General features: G+C 42.8%; 2 protein-coding genes and 1 pseudogene across 2 annotated transcripts in view; all 3 read right to left on the reverse strand.

Moving 5' to 3' along the window:
• Positions 1-1,615, reverse strand: part of LOC109467778 — a 2,051-nt gene extending 436 nt beyond the window's left edge. The window contains exon 1 of the mRNA XM_019765830.1: positions 22-1,615. Coding sequence (XP_019621389.1) covers positions 22-1,569 — 1,548 coding nt within the window. The 5' untranslated portion in view covers positions 1,570-1,615. The remainder of the gene's footprint in view (positions 1-21) is intronic.
• A 285-nt stretch (positions 1,616-1,900) lies between these two features.
• LOC109467802 (NEDD4-binding protein 2-like) lies at positions 1,901-15,991 on the reverse strand. Its single transcript, XM_019765853.1, is given in 19 exon segments — positions 1,901-4,132; positions 4,532-4,670; positions 4,972-5,072; positions 5,417-5,484; positions 5,780-5,977; positions 6,354-6,510; positions 7,210-7,331; positions 7,743-7,978; positions 8,107-8,164; positions 8,425-8,510; positions 8,885-9,074; positions 9,319-9,590; positions 9,593-10,232; positions 10,234-11,470; positions 11,861-12,019; positions 13,074-13,150; positions 13,354-13,442; positions 14,569-14,687; positions 14,955-15,991. Coding segments are annotated over 19 exon segments (4,998 nt in total). The 5' UTR covers positions 15,959-15,991; the 3' UTR covers positions 1,901-4,086.
• LOC109467779 lies at positions 15,983-22,672 on the reverse strand (annotated as a pseudogene).
• Between the last annotated feature and the right edge of the window lie 355 nt (positions 22,673-23,027).

The following is a 23,027-nucleotide window of genomic DNA, read 5'->3' on the forward strand; positions in this document are numbered from 1 at the left end:
CAGGCGGTGGTATGATTCCACGTAGTGGTCGTGTGCCAGGTAAGGGTCTGTTGCTGGGTAGTGGTTGGGTGCCAGGTAAGGGTCTGTTGCTGGGTAGTGGTTGGGTGCCAGGTAAGGGTCTGGTGCCAGGCGGTTGTTGAGAGCTAGGTAGTGGTTGGGTGCCAGGTAGTGGTCGGGTGCCCGGCGGTGATTGGGTGCCGGGTAAGGGTCGGGTGCCGAGTAGTGCTTATGTGCCAGGTACGGGTCTGGTGCCAGGTGGTGGTTGGATGCCAGGCGGTGGTTGGGTGTCAGGCGGTGGTTGGGTGCCAGGTACGGGTCGGGTGCCAGGCGGCGATCGGGTACTGGGTGCTGTGGCATGTTAGACAAGCACTGGCTGTTCCATGCTGCGTGATGAGGATATTGGGGAGTCTGAAAATGACTCACAACGAAGGAATTATTTTCAAATTGTTCATCAGCCTCACTTAGCCCTTTGTGTATTCCGTACGCTCCCTTTGCCGTCGGTATGACCAGTTTGGAACATATTTTCTCGCTCTGGTCGCTTAAATACGGATCCGGATTTCGAGGGCCATCATTTCGACCGCCTTGCTTCTTCAAGATGTCTTGCAGGTATGCCGAATCCTTTACTTCATACCAGGCATGAGAGCCAATACCTGCTATTGCCCCCATGGCTGCACTTTTGGCCCACATTGCACCGTCGTTTCCACAGTCATCCCAGTCCTTTTTGCCCTTGAAATAGTCTCCAGCCTCTACTACCGCGGTGCTGGCCAATGATGTCGTTATTCCTCCCACCGTACGAACGGCAAGCTTGGTACCTGATTTCTTGAACACTTCTTCGACAAGCTTGTTAGCTCCTTTCTTGAACGTTTCCTCGACAAGCTTGGTACCTCCTTTCTTGAACGCTTCTTCGACAAGCTCGGTACCTCCTTTCTTGAACGCTTCTTGGACAAGCTCGGTACCTCCTTTCTTGAACGCTTCTTGGACAAGCTCGGTACCTCCTTTCTTGAACGCTTCTTCGACAAGCTCGGTACCTCCTTTCTTGAACGCTTCTTGGACAAGCTTGGTACCTCCTTTCTTGCACACTTCTTTCCCCAAATCCTGGGCTATCGCCTCAGTCAAAATTGGACCACCGCCTCCAATCGCACCGGTTATAGTGCCGACACCCACGTCCACGAAGTACTCCCTTGCGCTTATTTTCTCTCCCTTCCCGGCTTTGACGACACCGTGGATGGTCGAGCTTAGACCAGCTCCTCCCACCATGCCGCCAAGAATCGGGAACGCTGCCATCCCGCCCGAACCCACGGCCAGGGTAGCACCGCCAACAACAAGAACAGCGCCGCCCGCGATAGAGGCAATCTTCTGTAGGACGTCGTGGGGCTTCCCGACGTTGCATTTACAGGTACACGTAACTACCTCGCTACAGAGGCAGGAACAGGTGCTGATCGAGTACCCGCGGCCTCCACACGATCGCCGAGAATTACTAGTAGGTACGAGCGATTCGCCAAAGCAAGTGAAGTACGTACAGGACAAACATTGTCTGCAGCAGAAACATCGAGAATCGCTGGTATTCATTGTTTCTGTCTTGAGAAACCGATGTAGTTTTACCTATATTGGTGCGAAACCGCCACTGGGTGAATAAAGCTGAATAATTCTCAACTTCCTCTTTTCGCAATGACGAGTTTCTATCGGCCATTCCATTCTACTATGGGGGTGTGATACCTACACCTGTCGATGGGGACATCTAGCGATCAATGCAATTATTGCAGAGTTTCAACCACCTGTTGCTGTTGTGTTTTTTTGCTACGCCTCACAAGCGGAGCATTCTTTTGATCCTTAATGGTTTCAAACCACGTCTCTGCGATTTTCATTCCTGTCCAATGAATACAAGACACAGAGGCATATTCCAATGTAGAAAAATTTTATTCCTGAAATGGTCCGGTACAAAAGTGCAGTGTATAAAACCTCCGACCCACAAAGATCAACCTCTGCATGCAGGTTGCATGCTTTCCTGTTTTAGAAAAATACTTGTATGTCATCTAAGGCAGCTAGTCAACACATAACAATGTACCCGACACGATGACACTTGTCTAAGCATAGGAAGTGTGGCTGAATATATAATATAGTTTTAGGCCCAGTCCAAACCAACTCTAATCACTGCCCTCTAGCAGAGCCAATAGGTACTGCAGTCATGGCTGAAACTGCGATTTCTCAACTGTTCCCATCAAACTGTAAGTTCATCATATAGTGATAAAATTCGCTCTACTGCCGACAATTTTCTTAAATTGTGAAATCAGAGAACAACTCAAAAGAAGTTAGCTGGAACTTCACATCTCAAGTTGATAACTGTCTAGCGGAGTTTCACCCAACCCCATCCTATTGCTGACTTTCCTATGCAAATACTAGGTTGACAAGTTCAGATCTTTCTAACTTCTGAATAACACATAACGCTGATTCAACAAGCACCTGAACCCATGCACAACAGTCAAACTATGAAAAGCACTTGTCGTGCCTGATAAAATTCCATATATATAATTTCTGTGTACATAAATATCCCCAAACCTTTCAACAACTTTTCCCTTATGCCTTCCAGGTATAAATTTGTGCTTTGGAATGAACCATGGAGGATTAGGGGTGGTATCAGCACATGTCAACCTTGTATTTAAAAAAAAAAGACATCTTTTTACATAAACAGTAGTATCCAATAGTTTGATTATACATAGATATATTGTACATACAGTGAGGAAAAAAAATAATCATCATCAGATTATCATTAATCTTCACATCATAAAAGAAAGAAAAAATAATCTCCCACTTATCAATCCTTCATGATTCATCCCTTCCCTTCCACCATTTTACCTTGATATGTGAATAACAATTATTCTTAATTTGTAAAATGATAACACACAATTCATTTACCAGTTTTTCTAACAAATACATAAACAACACTATGAAAATACCCAACACCCACAGTATTGCACCTTGACATATATAAAGACATGGATCCATTTCGGCCAAGTAATCTAAATAACTTGTTTAATGGACCACATAAGAATGATGAGCATGTGTAAAAAAAATGTTTACATTCAAAATGAACTTTTCCGCCAGTGTTTCACAAAAAAGAAGTTAGCAGGTCTGTTAAACAAGTTATTCACAACACATGGCCTTCTCATTATCCCACATAACCACAGTAATAATGAAATTTTAAAATTCTAACCATAATTGTACTCCACTTTGCAACAGGATTGTCCCAAAATATATAAATTTCCCAAAATATACACAGACATGTCCAAAACCTGTACTACAACTTTATACTTCCCTCTACGACGGAAAAATGTCCATAACATATTGGCAAGCTTCAGTAAAGGTGGGCTTATTTCAAAACACATGCATGGCAAACATCTTTAGTTATAATGTATGTGATCTCTGATGGCTTGTCAGGGTCAAAGACACATGCATACAAAATAACCCTCCTCCATATTCCATTTAACCCTTGTCCTCATACCTTCTACTGGAACTAATACAGCTTTGATGCTTTGATGATAGTACACATAGTACTATTATGGACAAGGTTAAAATTGCCTTGTCCAACAACATGCAATATGAATAGCAAAGTTCTTTATTCATAATCACTTGTTTAACAAGAGCACTGCTATTCAATCATTCACCAACCTAAAATTCACGGATCATGCAATATGGCTACCCAAACAGTTCATGACCATTGTGACTCCCCATGTTATAAAATAAAACTGAGTGACTATACCAGTTACTGTTCTACAACTAAGTACAAAATTATGTTGACATAACAGTTATTGCCTGTAAGAATAATCCATAGAAATATTCCATATACCACATGCAAGAAAATATTCCTTAAAAGTCTCCCTACAATTTCCCCTTCTTTATAATATGTTCCAACCCTTCAATCCTGGTCCCATTGCAAACTGAATAATCCATTTCATGATAATCACATGGCATGAAAATAGCATATCATCAAAACACATGCAAGATGTGGCTGACAACGAAATTCCGGATGATGAAACATCAGTGTGGGCAAGCAGAGCGTGAAGTGTGTCGAAATCTGAACATTGCTGATTATTTCAGGGTGATCTTCACCAGTCCAACCTGTGGCTCAGTGAACCTGGAAACAGAAGAACAATAATTTCTTTAGTCACTGTAATATCTTTTACATTAGCTATTTTACAGTTGATTAGAGCAATGATTTAGACCTGTATGGACTTGAAAATGGTGTGTGATTTGTGCAAAACAAGATGCTACCATCCAAAAATTGTGACCATGGTATGTCCAGAACGAGATATCACAACTGGTAGTCCTATTGTAGTACCGTGGAAAGCTGCCCTAAAATCTAATCATTTCCAGATTTTGTCACATCCTACCATTACAACAAAAACGAAACCGATCCATCCAGCCATTTTGGAGTTATCTTGTGACAAACAGACACACAAATACTCCCAGAAGAATCACCTTCTGGCAAAGGCAATAATGACTAGAATAGAATAAAAGTGCAATATTTCTCTACCTGTAGTCATTTGTGCGTAGATAGTTGAGTACGGCAGGTTTGATCCTAGCGACGCCCCCACGGCTGTTGTTGCCCCGCCCGGTGATGACACAGATGTAGTTGGCCACAGGGTGTCGACTGGGGCTCGCGTGGTGGAGCTCTGAGGGGAGCAGGAAGATTTGAAGACCACTGTTAATTAGGACTACACTGACTGATTTTTCATTGATGATATCTAGGTTTTTCATACACCTCATCTCTCCCTTAATCTAAACATTTGACTGTTGGGGCACCACAGATGATTTGCCCAGTTTTTTTGCACCCTCCACTTAGTATCATGCCTGTCCTTTCTCTGATATTATCCTTGGCTCCCATTTTGTCCGTTGCCAACCACCTCTTTCTTCCTCCCTAAGCATACCTTTTCATACCTTTTCATGTATCAAAACATGTTATAGCTGTATTACCTCTCTCCTTTTCTTGTAAGACACTTTTCAGAGCATCGATGGCCTCATTGACGTGCAGTCCATGTAGGTCCAGACAGTTCAGCTGGTCCAGGCCAGCATTCCTAAAGGACAGAAACATTAAAAACTAAGGTCAACATTCAACAACACTGATGAGAACCAGAGGTAATTTTGGAAATGCGAAAACTGCAAGGTACAGAATTTGTCAGATTTGTTCAAAACCAGTCAGCTTCACACAAACATGCAGAAACTCTAACTTTCCTGCTGTCTAACCCTGTAAACAATGCAGATTTGGTGCCAAAAGACCACTTTAGCAGGGAGTAGGTTAAGGGAGAGACTAAAAATGCCAACAACCCAAGAGGTTTATTAAGTCCCCATCTTACGATGATTGGAGGATTAGTACATTTGTACTATGAACTGTAATCTGGATGACTCCATTGATACTCACTTGAGCTCCAGAATTTTCTCTGACGCTCTTCTGTTTGCTTCCCTCAGTTTGTCTGTATGCAAATGTCCCTGTATGGGGAGAAATGATGGTAGTGCAATGTTACACAGCTTGTCTTTTGAGGATTTACTTAAAAAAATTGTATTCTAAGTTGTTGAAAAATCATGACAATGTCAAACATCATACACTGATGAAGGCTACACATACATGTCGGGTCATTTTCATATTACAGAGGAGTCACCCTAAATGATTCTTTTTCCATTTCCAAGTCTCTGGTGGTCTCTCTGAATTATTCTTTTTCACTAGATTTAGGGTCGAATCCTGCCTTGTATTTTGACATTAGATAAATGCTTGAAAATGTCCAACCTGCTGAGCATAGTAGAAAGCCAGTTCCTTCTGTCCCTTCTGATAGGCTGTCGCAGCCTTCTGGAAGCACTCCTGCCTCTGTTTGTAGTGTATGGTAGCCTCCGTCCTGAAGTCCTCATAGTCTGGCTCCTCAGTCTCCTGGAAGGCCTCTGCTTGCCGGTCCACCACAACTATAGCAGGCAGGGAACTGGCCTGGGCCTGCATATGATAATAATAATGTATGAGGTATAGAATGACAATTGCACTGTGTAGTTTAAAAACCTTGTATAGAAACTTGATATAAACATAAAGATACCTCATTTAGCACCTGTTGCATAAGCTTATAATAAGGGCCAATATTATGTAGTGTGGACCCAATAATGTAGAACTTCCTTTTGACTTGGAACTCAGAATAATTACATGGCACTCCTAACCAGAACATATTCCTAGCAATAAGCTTGAGCTTTGTGGAACATGGACTTGTTCAGAATGGATATTTGTGGATGTTTTATAAAAAGTCAATGTGCATCACACAGGTTCCATCATCCATGTACAAATGTAAAACTGTTGCCAGCACCAGTCAGTCCTGCCTTACCTGTGCGGCGGCCTCCTGTTGACTCTGTATCCTGGCCTGTTCCAGCAGCTGATCTTCGTACAGCTTCAGCGCCGCGTCTGACATCACGTTACGGGCTGGCGCCGCAGTCATGTGATCTGACACGACAACTGCGTTCACCGTGGGATCCAACTGGTACCTGAGACAAGATGGAGGAACAACATCTCTTGTTACATGTACTTTGAAATTCGTACTTACAAAATTGGCTTTTTAGCTATGTCACATGTCCATTTGTACTACATTGTATGTTGATGAACCAAACTCTACTTGGCAATCTCATGTATTGGTACCTTGTATGTGCTGTCTTGGTCCTTAGAACAGCATGCAATACAAAGATTTGGTGTTGTTCACTCAAATATACAACATACACAACTTGACTATACATAATTTTTGCCAATGGCTGTGTTGACAGCCTTAAGCACATTTTTTTTTTTTTGAGGAAAGAGATAATTTTACATCTGACAGCAAGGTACAATTTCCATAAATCTAGGTTTAATAAATATCTACACAAAAGACATTGTATTATCTCAGACACAAGTGTGTAATGTCTCCTGTGCATTCTGACAATTCTTTAAATTTGTTAGTATGTAGTTCCTGTCCACTGTGAATAGAATAGTGTAGATATTAGAATAGTTACAGTATACATATCTGTATCATATAATCATAGTACTATTTACCAACTTGTATAACTTGTCATACATTGTATCTGTTACAATTGTTGTACAGTTACATGTGTAAGTCAAAACAGTTGTTTGATTGATTGATTGGTTTATTGATTGATTGATTGGTTACAAGAACTATTAATACAAGTCCAGAAAAGTAACAGTTGTCCACTTACCCGTTCGCAGAGAAGATCTCCTCCAGCACCCCCCTGTCCATCCGTGGGAACATGCTGAACAGTTTTTCTCTCTTCAGTTTGGTAGCAAGAGTCTCATCCTGCCGAGGTCCTGCACTCTGAGCCTGGAACAGCAGGGGGTAGAGAAACATCAACATGTGCTGTGTACTGGTACACTAAAAATCATTTAAGTTCTTCTTTTAAATATGGGTCCACAGTACCGGTATCAAATGGCCGAGTGGCCAGGCTAGCAGACACTAAATCGAGAGGTTGTGGGTTCAATCCCTGACATTCCGGGCCAGACGCTGTGTCCTTAGGAAAGGCAGTTAACACGACTTTCCTCATTCCACTCAGGTATAAAATAGGTATCTGACTTCAGTTAGGGAGGTAAAAGGCAATGGATGGAGATGGATAAGCCACACTTTTCAATATCATGCCTAGACACAGTGGATTAACAACCCACTGCCCCACGGCTAAGGGACTACCTTAAAAGTTTACATTCAAATATCAATCCAGCTGTAAGACTGAGCCCTTACCTGTTCCTGTTTGCTGACTTCCAGAGCCAGTTGTTCGTTCATGATGTCGGTCAGCGCCGTGACGGTTGACCGTGCTGTTCTCCGTCCGACCTCTGCTGACAGTGCGGCCAGAGATCGGACAGGACTCCTGCACTGGGATGACCTGGCATGTCTTGCTGACTCCTCCTCCTTCTCCTTCATCTGCAGCGCCACTGCAAAGTCTTCTTCTTCCTGGAGCTTTCTTGCTAAGGCCTCATCTAATTGACATCAACATATTCACATCAGGCCACACTAATTTGATTTCTTGGTTCATGTTTTTTTTTTTCTGGCAAATGATGGAGCAAGCAAATAAAAAGAAAAAAGAAACGGGAAATTTCTGACTTACCCTCTTTGATTCTAGCTTCCATGGCTTCCATAGCTTCTTCTTGTTCGTCAAACTTGGCCTGTATTTGTGGAATCAGATGGGAAGGCTTTAGGTAATGTTCGCTCACTACCTCATCTTTTGGTACTGTTGACAGATGGTGCAGTACCATGTAACATCCATAGGTGGCACTATTTAGTTATGCTTGTTTTCTTCCTACCATATTTCCTCTAATAGCAGACACACTTTTTAAACTTTTCAAGTCGAAAGCAGGTGCTCCCGCCAGTTGCCAAAGTCGGGGTATTATATATTATGTATTATACGTATATGTATATAGTTTACCTTCTGAGTTTGCGTCCACTTGTAATGAATTCTCCTGGCTGTTTTGTAGTCAACTTGAACATACAGATCTTCTTCTGACAATGACCCTGAAATAAAGAAAGTAAAGTTTCACCCATAACTGTCCTTGAGTAAGGACAATAAAAACTACCATATGTGTAACTACCATAATTTTTGCTACATAACTTTTGCTACATATATTCAAAATGTACCATAAATGCCGAAACTTTTACTGTGATTTTATCTTTTTAATGACCTCCAACCACAAAATAAAAGCACTACAAATATGTGTTCTTGAAGGTCTACTGCACTACAGAATATTGTTTTGAGCATCAACTTCGAACACTGTGAAAACCTCATTTTCCTTCCAACCGTGAAATTAACCATTGAAGTTCTGCACTGATTTTTTTTACAGTATACCGTGTATTGAGAACATTTATCACGGGAAATGAAAGACTCCCACCTGGAGTTATGTGGAAGCCAACAGGTCCAAATAATTCTAACAGCTGCTTGGCAAACTGCGGGTCCATCCTCAGGGCCAGTTCAGACATGGTGGGTCCCACTGTCTTACCCACAGACAGTCTGGTGGTCTCTTTCAGGTTAGTTGTTTCTTCTGAGACTTTAGGAGTTTCTACCCAATCCTCTGTATTTTGCTGTATTTATAATAAAAATGGTGTTTATTTGGTAACCACAAGTTGAAAACAATGGCATCAAAGAACTGTTTGAAGTGCACCATTTTAACAATAGTTGCTTAAAAGTTACAGATACTCCACATGAAATGTGATATACTTTCACCAAAAATCGCCACCAACTACCAAGTTATTGTAAATAATATGAATTATTTTGAAAACTCACTCAAATGTTGACCCTAGAAACTAAAAAAAAAGAAAAACTTACATGTATTGTGTCTTCACTTTGTCCAGTGTGCCGTTCTACAGATTCAACACAAGCTGCCACTTTGTTCTCTGCAATGTTATTGTCCACAGGAGTCTGTACCACAGGAATTGGTTCCTTCGGACTGTTATGCTGACTACTTGCTGAGGCAACCATTCTATCCACAGGCACTTGGTCAGTCTCCACAGAGCTAAGAGTTTCTTGGTCAGTGGAGCTTAGGACTGAGCTAGTCAGACTGCTCAGGCTGCTTTGTCTACTGTGGTGGCGTACAAAGCCCCGGGCGATAGCCCTCCTTTCATCGCTTGTAATAAAACAGCGTCAATGTCTGATGCTACCTCCTCATCCGCAGATTCATACTCTTCATCACTCTCAAACGTGGAAGGCACTGCTATCTGGCACTTGGGTTGTTGTTTGCAACTGTCAGCATTCTCATTGGAACCACTGCGTTCTGTATCAGAGGTGGTACTAGTTTGGACTTCTTCTTTTGACGACTCTGCAGAGCTGATGTCTAAGCCATTTTCTTGCACAGGGGTACTCGAGGAATTCTCTGGTTCCTCATTGGTTCTTGCTGATCCTGGATTGGATGAGTACATGTCATCATCATTCACATCACCTGTCAATAACCCAGTAAAGATATTGACTGATGTTGGGATTTGCATGACACTTGTGTCATGGGTGGAAGAGGTCACTGTTGTTGGCTCTTGGACTGACATCATCTCTTCTGAGTGATTATGAGTTGGCTCAGATTCCTGTGTTTCATCTACATCAGCAGCTGCATCTGTTGTTTTCTCTTCTTCTGTCACATCCTTGGTGGGACCGTTGTCTTCTGTGGAATGTTCGGACTTTGTCGGTTCGATATACTCAATCCCAGAATCCAGCAGGAGGTTGATGGTCCACTCCAGCTCGTGGTTGCACTTACTCGTAGAAGTCTCTCAGGTCCTCGACGGAGACGGAGGGAAAGCAGTTCTGCAGGAAGCCGAGGTCGCCCGTGTGCGTCCTCTCTGATGGAATGTCATCCGTGGAGCAGCCTTTCTCCAGCTTCAGCCTCTGCCGCCTGGGACTGGAGGGCGCGGCGGATGTTTTTGTCTCCTCCTGGGTGTCAGGTTTCTCGCCAGGCAAGGCTGGTACGTCAGAGGTCATGACCTTTCCGGTGAGGATCCTAACATTATCGTCCACCACCCCAACCGGAGTCCCAGACTGCACCCTTTGTATGATGGAGAAGTACAGAGGATTGGTGTTGGTGGCTGCCTCTGTTGTGCTAACTTCCTCGACAAGGTCATCTTCGTCTGGTTGATGACCTTCAGCAAAGGTCGTTGTCTCCGCGTCTGTCCCATTGCCGTCAGGGTGGTTCGGGAAACTCCAGTTCTCCTTCAGGGCCTTGTCCTTCACTTCCGTGCTGAACACGGCAGCCAGGCGGTTCTTCCTGGTCTGGCGTTTGGGCTTGGCTGATCGACTGTTGTCCCCCCAGTCATCCGAGCTGTCATGTACTGCCTGGTCTGAGGATACGTCTTGGGAATCACCGGTAGCAGGAACATTCACAGAATCAGCAGTTCTTGGCAACTCTGATGTTTTCTGCTCAACGAGACTTTGTGAACTGGAATCAAGGCCTTTCTTGGTATGTGTATCCCTCTGTGGTTTGGGAGAAGACCCAACATCCCAGTCTGAGCTTACAGTTACTGTACTGTCTGCCGTTACAGGGTCTGGTCTGTCAGGAAGCAGACCTAACAAACTTGCTGCTTCTTGCGCTGCATTGATTACTTTTTCTCCTTTCATCTCTTTGGGAACATCTGACTTAGGATTGCTTTTGCACATGATTTTGTTGTCTGCCTTGGATGTTTCTTTACTGCTGACAACAGACTGCTTCTTCTCTACACTTCTTTCTGGTGTTGTGACAGGGGAGGGAGATTTTTGTCTAGATCCGTGAGTCACCTTTAGCCATTCTTCCTCTGCGTCTTTCTTCTTGGCTTTGGTCTTGTTGTTTTTCTTGGCGTTTGCTTTTTTGTTGTCCTTGAGGATGACTGGGAAGGGCCAAGAGCTTTCGGCTGGCTTGTTGCCAGCGGCATCCTGGGAAGGCTTGTTGGTGACGACACTTTTGCCACCTTTTGAGGTGGAGGGCTGCTTGGACTTGGACTGCACAACTTCCTTATTCTTCACACTGTGGGAAACAGTAATAAATAAGAAATCAGAGATCTGTAAAATTAATAATTTCATGAGGTTATTGAATGATTGAATAACAAAGTTCTCTATCTGCAACCAATAATCTAACAATTAGCCGATGTTTCAATGATCAATATAATTGCCCTGCATGAAGATGACAGACAGTCATTGAAACACAAAAGAAATTGTCTGCATCAGAACATTGAAATCATCTCTCAGAGACAGGGGGCGCCACAAACTTTCTGCGACCTTTGATCCACTGCTCACCAAGTCACATGTTCTGTTTCCAAATCGTGATGTCACAGAAGCGGTGGATTGCTCATTCCTAGCCTGGAGTTGTACAGTCTAAAATTTGGGTATGTCCAATTCCTTGTGTTTCATCTCTTACCTGCTAGTTGTTGCTTGTTTGGCCGCCTCCTTGCTGGCCCGCTGTTGTTCGATCTTCTGCTCAGACATCCCCTTCATGATGCTCTCCACAGTCACGTTCTTCTCATAACGGTCCAGCATCTTCTTGATAGTCTCCTTGGCAACACCATGGCTGTTCCTCCTGTTGGTTGAAAAGGACAGTGTGTCAGACATCCCTTCAGAATATTTTTTTTTTATTTACTTAATAGTTCACCACAAAACAAGGCTCATAGGAGCCACTTAAATATCTGCATGTTTGCTTTCTTGAAGTTGATATATGTCAGTGTCAAGACTCCAATCTGGTAGAATTGACCATTCTATTGGCAGAGATCCCGATTGGCATCTCTGTCAATAGAAACTCTGATCAAGATCTCTGCCAGTACAGCAATTCTACCAGCTGAGGTCCCAACTGAAGTCTGTACATTATAATATATTCTCTTAGAGGACAGTCAGGACTTTTCAACTTTGAGCCATGTCACTTTAGATTGATGGATTGACTTCAAATTTAGGACACATCCTGATCAGAGGCCCTATTGACAAAGACTCCGATTAGGAGCTCTACCGGCAGAATCATCAATCAGATGGGAGTCTCTACCCAGACATGTTATATATATTACAGCCTGAGGGCTGGAAATACCACCTGCATATGCAGGTTAGTGCAGGTAAAATTGGAGCTGTGCAGGTATTTATGCCCTAACCTGCACTGGCTCATGTTCTGACTGTACTGTTACCTTTTTACACATTCCACGATACTACAAGTCTAAGACATACAGTGTATTTACAGCATTAGTATCTATATTTGTCACCCCAAAATATGTATTAATTTGCCTGTCTGCAGCATTAACATGCCCTACGGGTGGCATGATATGATTGGCCGGCTTCTGTTTGAAATCATGAATAACAAGCGAGGGTCATGAATAGAAATCCCAGGGCGTGGCTCCTGCAAAACTCGAGGTGTTTTGGTAGCAAGCTGGTCTTGTGGTTAGGGTTGTTGACTCAGAATCTGAAGGTTGTGGGTTTGAACCCCTGGTAGGACTCCGTGTTGTGTCCTTAGGAAAGGCACACCTATTGCCTCACTTGACTCAGGTTTGACATCTTGAGCAGATGAAAGTCATTATAGAAGGATTGACAGTTATGTCCATCCTTCTACAGTGAATGGTAAATCTTCCTTCATACATGTTGTAAATAAAACTCACCTGGATAGCTCTCCAATCTTGAACTTCCATGGTGTGTTGGGCTCTTTAATCTCTATCATATACCCATACTTCACTCCCTATGAGAAAAAAAAAGATATAGTTAAATGTTATGACACTACCATCATGATGATAGTAGCATTTTAAAGAAGGCAATCATTGCAGTCGTACTGTTTTGCAACTAAGTTTTACAGAAAAATACGTATCAACATGGCGGATGTATGGCAACTACACACACACATCCTCACACACAATGAACATATTCCAATCAAGTTCCACTCACCAGGATGACATAGGGTTTCATCTCCCAGCGTTCAGTGTTGGTGTTGTCTATGATGACTGGTGTCATACCAACTTTCATGGCTAGTTCAGCTGAAACACAAGTATGTACATTTCCCATTCTTTAAATGATTTCATTCATGCAAGTGGCAACAATGTTCAGGCAACAGAACATTGTGTACAAAATAACTTGATTTATTACTATGAGTCTAATTGGGAATTCAAATTAAATGAAGTGTTGTGAGCAACATAACTGCCACATGACTTGTCACTTTTCATCATCTGTGTTCCATCACAAACAAACAACATGTTCATCAATAATTCATTTGTCCTGCGCTTCTGAAGCCTTGTGGGTCAAGATAAGACATGGCAAAGCCCCAGGTCACAAATTAACAAGGGTGGTTATACCGATACAGACACATTTAGAGCTAACCAACCATGTCTTAATGCAGGGTCAACAATTGTGAGACAATGAAGCCCCTGTCACACATTCAAGACCTTCCCCTGACCAAGGTTGGCGTTACGTTTGGGAGCAGTCTGACCAGTTTTAGGACACGCCAGCCCTGTATTTTGCCACAACCACTTCAAAACCAGTATATGACCTACTACTGTAAATCACTTGATATTTGTGGCACTTTTTTGTTTGCGGTTTTTGCTTCTGTACCGTGAACATCTAATTCATCCACTTTCTTTCTTCTACACCTGCCGCCACCGCTAACATATAGTTCAGGGATCATTTTTCCCAGACCGTGAAATTTTACTACTGCAAATATAAAGTGATTAACAGTACCCACTCCCAACAATCCTGACTTTCAGCCCCACACTGACAACTCCCTCAGGACTGATTTCCAACCAATTGTCAACTCTCTGATTAATTGATGTCACAGGCTTGAATTGACGTCATAGGTCTTGTCGTGCCTCTTGGTGGATCAGGCAGGCATCAACCGTAAACATCGATTTTGGTCAAATATCACCCCCAAGATGTACGAGACTATTATAGAAACTAATGAATCGATATCACCTTTTGCAAACAGCATTTGGTGTTCAAAGGCCCCATAACTGAAATTAGTTTATTTGTCCTCTAACCAACCACGCCCTTTTACTTCTAAAAATAATCTGACCATCCCTATTATAACGCATAATTGACTTGCCGTTGGCAATCATGCCTTGAATGGGATAATAGTTGGTTTCCCACCACAGAAAACCAACTGAAGATTACCTCTCTCTTTGTTCCAAGCGTGGGCCTCACCGAGTTGACAGGGATCAAATTCATACTTGTCCTTTTTCATGAAGAAGTCATCTGTACTCAAGATTACACCCTTGTTCCCTTTCAATTTCCTTCAAAAGAAAAAAAATAGATCAAACGCTTTCCTTAAAAAAGATTGTTATGTAATAATAACTTAAAACCGTGAAAATAAAGAAGACAAGAAAAACAGCTTTGAGATTATCAATAGTTATTGCAAATAAGAATTCCAGCAATCTGGCTATAGCTTACTATCATGATTGCTTATTCAATTCCAAAGCTGGATCAGACAAAAAGAGAAGTCATACATAGATACAGTCTGCAATATAGTACAGTTTGAAGTACATATAAAATTGTCTTACTTTGCCAGGGTAGATTTCCCACTACCCGGACACCCACGCAGCACATACAGCTTTTTCGGCCCAGCAGTTTTGACTTTCTTCCCGACTGGTGTGACAATGTTCTTCTCCTTTTTCACTTCGTCCGTTGATGCTTCCGAGGCCGTGTCACTTTCCTGCTTTCCATCTGACATGATCAGCGGTGACCCAATGCGACGGTCAACCTCTGCTCCCTTTTTCTCTTCCTTGGTGCTGGACTTTGATGATGTGTTACCCTCTTTGGGAAACGGGCTATCTGATAACACGTATGGCGTGTCTTGTAGGACAAAAGGGGGTCCGAAGAGGCGGTTTTCGTTTGGAACCTGGGGGCTCTTACCGTCAGGTAAGACCAGCGGGGAGCCGGCTCCACCTTTCAACATGGACGGGTGGATGGGGGAGGAGACCACCGGATGTGCGGGGTACATGGGGATGTGGGGAGGGAACCTGGCGATGTGGGGACCGTACACATGCATGCGAGGGGGATGGGGGAAGAACGGGGGATGGACCGGCATTCCAAACCGTGGGTGCCAGTATGGGTCGGACGCTGGGTGAGGAAAGTGCATTGCGTATTCGGAGGGGTAGGGTACAGGGTGACCGGCCGGCACCATGGGGGGGACAAAGTCGCCCGGTGTCATCAGGTTACCCTGTTTTGGAACAAACTCAGGTACGTCAACAGATAGCTTCGAACTTTGGGCCTTTTCCATAATCTCTGCAACTTCTTTGTCTGCCTCGACATTTGTGTCAGGAGAAGAGGCTGCAGAGGGATAGTTCATGACTCTGGGGAGGATTTTGAAGAGGAGATTTGGGGACTTTGACGCCGCGGAGGCAGATTTATCAGGAGAGGAGCAAGAAGAAGATGATTTGGAGGATTTACTGGTTACATCAGCCGAATGATCTTTGTTGTCTTCCTCGGTAGGAGACTGGGGTACAGAGGAAGTTTCTGTATTGCTGCTTTTGGAATGATTAGACACTGTTTCCTCATTAGACATGGCACATTTTTCATTTTCATGTTCTGACTGTTTAGCATCATTGCTTGCCTGCAAGCTGTCTTCTGTGGTTACAGGGAGGGGGACAGTTCTCTAACGCTAGCAGGGAGGGAAAAGAGGATGTCAGCAGCATCATCGTCACTATCCTCGGCACTATCAAAGCTATCCTGCTGACTCTTTGGGGTGTCCGTCTCAACAAAGGACTGGAAAGCTTCCATAGCAGCTTTTGAAATTGGGTTTTTGACTTTGGGGGTTTCTGGCTTGCCCAGGGGCTTTTCGTCATCATCAAAGTCAAACACACCAGGAGAAAGGGGTGTCTGAATCTCACTATAAATCTCGATATGCGTGTTCTCATCCCCGAATGGTATCTTAAGGTTCAGCGTGGGCTTTTTGCTCTTCAGCATCCTTGTAGATGGGCTGTCTGCTCCAACGGACTTTCTGTTGAAAGTTCTGTGGAGCAGTTTGTTTTCTTGACCTTCGTCTGTTCTCAAGGTCGTAGGGAAGGTAAAGTCAGCAGCAACATTGCTCTCCTGGCGAAGGTGAGCCATGGGGGAGTCATCCAAGCCCCCAGAGGTACGTGAGGTGCCCGCGTGGTGAGTGTGGTGTCCGTTTGCAACATGAGGGGAGTGTTTAGCACCAAAAAGGGAGTATTCCGAGGGTAAGTTTTGTACCCTGGAGAGTTCCTTGTCTGTCTGTAGGTTTACCTCATTGTCAGGTGATGTAGAAGTCAGCTTCACCGGGAATGAGCGACTCTTTGGGGAGGGGATGGTCTGTGGGGCAGCTGTCTTTCAAAGAGGGGTCAGAGCTTTCATCTTTTTCAGAGCAGTCTGTGCTGTGATTGGATGGTGAGGTGTTAGGCTGTTTAGACGGGGACTTTCCAGACGCTTCCTCTGCGAGCTTGCTGGACGCCTGATAGTCGATCGTTCCGACTGCTATCACAGACGGGTCGGAAAATCTGCTCTCCGCTGGAAAACCAAGCGGCGCGCCGTAGAAACTATAGTACCCTGCCGTTGTGTCTGCAACAGTGGTCGGTGGTGTGTCTATGTGTGAAGCCTGTTCCTCCACAGAGCTCGGTTGTGCAGCAGATGCATCTTGGACAGAACCTGATGTGTTTTTGGCTTCCGGCTTTGCTTCTTTAGTTGCGTGGGTGGCGGGATGCTTCTTGTGTGAAACCAGCTCGGTGGCTATCTGAGAGAAAACGTTGGTGGGTAGACGGACCTGCCCCCGGGTTTGGCGTTCTTGTCGGCTTCACATGCCAGCATGAGGAGGTCCTCCATCGGCTTCTTCAACTGCAGAAACACAGGAGAAGATTGTCAGACAGGGATATCAGCTTTACATATGCTGGCAATGTGTTCATGAGTTAGGGTTGTTGTTTTAGAATCTAAAGGTTCTGGGTTTAAATCTCTGGCAGGCTCAATGTTCTGCCCTTGGGAAAGCAACATTTCCTTACTCAACTCAGGTGAAATGAGTATCTACCACCTAGCCCCCATAATGCTCATATTTTGGCATCAACAGGTGAACAAAATCATTGCCTTCCTAGTTGTCACAGGTTTTCCCATTTGCTTTTTTTCAACTTTGACACCCAAATAAAATATTACAAAACAATTATAATGCTATACATTGATATAAAGATTTGTGGTTAACTAAAACATTAAGATGGCAAGGAATTCTACCATAGTCTGATGCTTAACATTCTAATTCACACATTCGAAGATAGCAAAATCGACACAAGATTAGCTACTAGTATTATGGTATAAGTCTGACGTCATAACCTACATACCGATTATACCAACCAAACAATATACAACCTCATGTCTGCACATGTTACATATAATGGCATTCTGCCTGTAACCCAATACAAAGAACATACCAAACATCAGATGTGACTCATGTGAGGATAGAACATTTTGTGTTCCACAAAATGCCACAGAAAAGCCCGCCATACAGCGGTGAACTACTCTGCCATAATCACCCTTCTGCTAATTAGTATTCTGGTCCAGTAACGGCTGCGGGGTCGGTTTGGCCTTGGTTCAAAATTGGATCTGCACGTTTGTTCCCCTTGTCTGGTTAATCTGTAGTGGGTTTTACATGGCAGACCGTCTGAGTGACTGTACAACTCAACGACAGCCTTCAAATGTTTTGCTATATTTTCCTTTTCACATTTAGTGCAAGTTATGAAACAAAATATTCCTTGCCAGTAAACAGCTTGTATTGTTTCTAGTAATTCTACACAGACATGTGAGAGAAACACAGTGTTACAATGCATGAATTTACATGCTTGTCTGGTTGACTGATTTTACGTGTCAATGAATGACAGCCTTCAAACGTTACGCTGTATTTTGCTTTAGCGACCAGAAACGTCATCCAGTACACAACTTGCAAGCTTCAACAGAAACCTACACGACTAGAATGTCACACCAACCCTGAGGCTTGACTACAACCAAACACACGTCTCTCTGAGATGATGTAATCCCCACTCGAAGACCCTCGCTAGCCGACCTTCCATTCTTCAATGCAGTGACCCCGCACATCACTTGTGGTTAGTAAGTAAGTCCCGGAGGCATGCGAAGTGCGTACTTTTGTACTCATCCCCACTTAGGCTACCTGAGGCATTGCGTCATGGTGTCTTCTCTCCTGCGTAGTACTTCCATATTAGTTCTCTGTACGTGTGTGAGTGCATTGAAAGTATCACCATCATTCTTCTTAAGTGTCTTCCTTACAACCGTCACGAACGTTAAAGTATGACGTCACTGGGTCCAATTCACCTTGTTCACTGTGTTCAAAACTAGACTCTATAAGCTGAGTTTCAATCCAGAAATTTAAAAAAAAAATGCATTACCAGGAACGTGATCATGTACAAAGTCCATTACCTGTATATAGCCATAGATTATCAACTGCAGCCTAAAGTGACCCTACTCAGTCACACTCAATCAATAGCACAGACTATCAATGCCATGAAAATGGTATAATGTACTGAGTACATTAATTGGCAAGGTAAAGTGGCTCTTAAGCAGTGTAGTAGACTGATAACGTTACACTGTTACACTGAGGTGGGGAGGGCCCATAGCATGCGTTATTTTAAGTCAGGGTCATATCAAAAACACTGTCAAAGAGCAAATGTGAGAAATCATCTAACAATAGAATATATTACTTTCGTTTTTGAAAGGATTATGGCTTACCTGTACATGTAGCAGTGTTTAACACCAGCTGGTTTAATTACGTACATGTCTTAAGGCTTACAAACAACTGTAAAGTCAGCAACACATTTGTAGGAAACACATTCTCAAGGCTAAGCCCTACACTGTGGGAAAGGTCAAGCTAGTTACGGCGAATTCATGACAGACCTATTCTGGGACTAGAAATAGGTCATCTGGCTTATGTAATTTAGTGGCAGTTTCTGCCCTGTGGGCTTAAGAAGTTTTGTTAAGATGACTAACATTATAGTACTGTTACATGCATCTAACATCATGCTAGCTGAGGGATCAGACATGTATATTTCAATCTAATTAAAATCACTCACCGAGCTGACAACAAAAGGAACTGGAAGAAACATTGATGATACAATCTGAATTTAGGAAAATAATTTGACCAAATTTCATTTAAGATCAACCACTTGATGAATAGAGTAAAATGACACTAAATTGACAGTATAATAAAAATGAAATAATGTATAAAAGCAAATTATGCCGACAAAATATAGTTAAGTCTCCAGAATCAACATAGCAAAAACAGATTGAAGAATAAACAATAAAAACAATTAAACTGACCATTGTGTCACAAGATATTACCACGCCCTGGTCAGCCTTAAATTCATCCCTTGGGACCGCTACCAGACCCGGTTGGACAGGTAAGCAGCTCACAGGTAATACATACTGGTCACTCGTGAGATGGTTTCTATAGTTCCTTACTTAGTACCTGCCCCAGGCTTCAAATTTTCAGGAAGGCGAATAATTGCATCTTTCTTTCTTTAAGATAACAATACATTGTCAACACCTGGCACTACTACAAAATACAAAACTGTATTTTGTTCTCAATGTATACTGTACATAATGATATTACATGTCATTTGGGATATTTGTGCTTGGACAACATGCTTGTATTTAGTATATTCCATATAAAAACACTTTCTGGACTTCTCTCCCAGTCTTTTTTCCAATAATGGTGTGAATTGTCTCTCCAGGCAGAATCATAATTTCATAATTAGCGGTACCTTTCCATTAATTTTGACATGCTGATTTTTCCAAACAATCCACATGCAAAAACTGTGTTTCATGGTCCGTTTGTTTTTTTAGCAAGATGACAAGACACCTGAACACTGACACCCGCATTTCCGTACACATTCTAATTAACCTGACTGAATCTCAGGAAAAAAGGTATACAAACCAAGCGTCAACATCCCTTATTCCAAGAAACCCTGCCACAGTGCTTCCAGGCGTGTCAAATGTGATCTTTGGCACAGGAAGCCAAGTTTAGACCAGTGCATGTATTCTTGTTCTGGACCATTTCCAACATACATAATTATACACACATGCCCCTAGTAGTACCTTTTTGATGTGAATGTTAGCGTTGTTATCATTTCTTGCCCAGGTTAACCCTCTGTCTGCTACCTATAAATCTCATGGGTTAGTTGGGCAAAGGTTAAGTTACCTGTTCAATGGGTTTACCATGTGCGTGCCATGGCCAATACCAATTTGGAACAAAAGGGCTAATTTAGCCTGCAGAAGGTTAAAACAATCATGTTCTCTCAATACTGTAGATACATTTCGCAGCAGTTTTATTTAACAACAGAGGGAAAAGGAGGCTTTCGCATTGTTTAACGTTCTCAGTTTAAACAGCTCTTTAGTACAGTAGAACTATAAAACACATATTTACAGTGTTATGATTTCACAGTAATGGTCACTGTATAAATACATATAACTATGGCGAAAGTTTCTGCATTTACAGTACATGTAATACCATTTACATAGTATGTTATCTGGAAATCAGAGAAGATGGCTTAACAGAAATCACATCTATATCTGATATGCACTCAATGGTCCACTTTGCATGCATCCATGAAGCGAATCGTAAACATCACTGAATACAAGTACTGCATGGAAGTAACAATACAGTACCTGCTTCACAACACAGGCAGACAAAACAACACATATCTACATGTATCTAAGTAGTCCACTATGTATAACAACAAAGGAGGAATAGTAGTGATAATAAGTGACTAACACCTGTTCTTAAGAACTCAGGTAGAGACCACAGGTGTGAAATGTTTGCATTGAAACTCGTTCCACTTACGGTTAATGCATTTACCTTTGTGGTGGTTTCATTTTGCAGTAGGACGGAAAAGGAGATTTTCATGTTGTTTGACGATTGTGGTTGAAACAATTCTTTAATACAGCAGAACTATAAACACATACTTGCTGTGTTATGATTTCACAGTAAGAGGTCACAGCAAAAAACATGACAATATAACCACTGCAAAAGTTTCTGTATTTCCAGTATTGAGTATTCTACTCCATGTAACGCTTACCTGTAACAATAAAGGTACAATAGTAGTGATAATGGGTAATTAATTAACACCTGTGAACACAATAGTTTAGAAACGTTAGACTTCAAACTCATTCCACTTACTCAAGTAACTGTAATACAAATGTGTCTTACACTAATGAATACGGGGTTGGGCAAGGATTTAGTTGTCGCCAAAGGCTGGCATGTTTGCCTGAAATCCGATAGTGCTCAACAGGTGAACCCACACACAACATGGTGACTTGCATAATGTATGTATGGAAATATTCCACAGGTGGTGTGGCTAATACAAGCATCAGCATAATTGTCTAGACATCAGAGTAAATCTCCAGATTTGTACTCTTAAAACAAAGGAAGTTTGCAAGTGAAACTGTGACACTGGGAGAATAAAGAAGCCAAAGTTCAGCCTTGCCCATTTTTGTTTATCATAGAACATAAAGACATTAAAGCAAACTGGTTTACACCTAAAATTGTGCTTATTAGAAAGACAATACTTGTTGTAGACTGAAGGAATTCGTAAAAGTATTACACAGGCAAAGCTTGGGTTTCCACGGCTGGAATATACGACCACCATTGATAAGAGGAATGCGTACACTAATGCTGAAATGTTTACTTCCGGCCGACTCAACACCAGAAGCACGGGACTGAGCCACGTCTGAAAAAATGATGTCACCAAAAATGGCTCTACAACACCATGCGTGACTACATACAAGTTGTGTATTATATTAAAAAGCTATGTTTTCATCCCCGGATCAACCGATGATTGCTCTGAAATGGGAAGAACGCGATGTGGGGATGTTACGGTTAAGTAGTCGCCTGGGGGTACAAGACCAGGTGATTCTGTTGGCCGAGAAGAATGGCGCCACACATGCGTGCGTTACGACTTGCTGTAGCGAACAAAGAACATTCTTGTTACAACTAAGATGTTCTAGACTATGTGGTGTCGATTTTACCTTTAAAATCGCTCTCCGCAAGGACGATGTAGACCACTCCCGGGTCCAGCTGCTTGGAGAACATCTCTTGCAGCTGCTCGACGAGTTTTTCCCGCTCCTTGGGACTGAGTTCCGCGGCGCTTCCCGCGCCGTCGTCCGAGGATGTCGACATTGTGCGACCGAGCTCGGGCTCATTGTTGGCACCGTTCGCCGCCTGTTTTTCAGGGCTGCCACCCCTGGCTCCCGTCTTTCGGCGTCGTGGCATGGATACTTCGGATTACTGGAATAACTCGGGGGAACCTGACACATATAGACCCACAAACAACGGAGATAAAATGTCGTCAACTCCACACAACAACAAAACAAGGAAGTCCTTGGCACACGCACTGGTTGGCGCGCGTGACGTTTACAGGTCACGACATCTAACCTTTAACCTATGATTGTTCTTCCGGAGAAAATTTTCTGCGACAATTTGCAATCAAATCATCTATCAACATGTTTTTATGAGACATTTCTGGAAAGACAAAAATATGACATAATAAAAAAAAGGGAAGTGAAAAAGGCACTTCCCAAGAATCTTTGCAATCAGATGAAAAGAAGAGCTTTGAAACCTCCATTGT

The sequence above is a fragment of the Branchiostoma belcheri genome, unplaced genomic scaffold (assembly GCF_001625305.1).
Source record: "Branchiostoma belcheri isolate BF01 breed outbred unplaced genomic scaffold, Haploidv18h27 scaffold19, whole genome shotgun sequence".
In the NCBI taxonomy this organism is placed as follows: domain Eukaryota; kingdom Metazoa; phylum Chordata; class Leptocardii; order Amphioxiformes; family Branchiostomatidae; genus Branchiostoma; species Branchiostoma belcheri.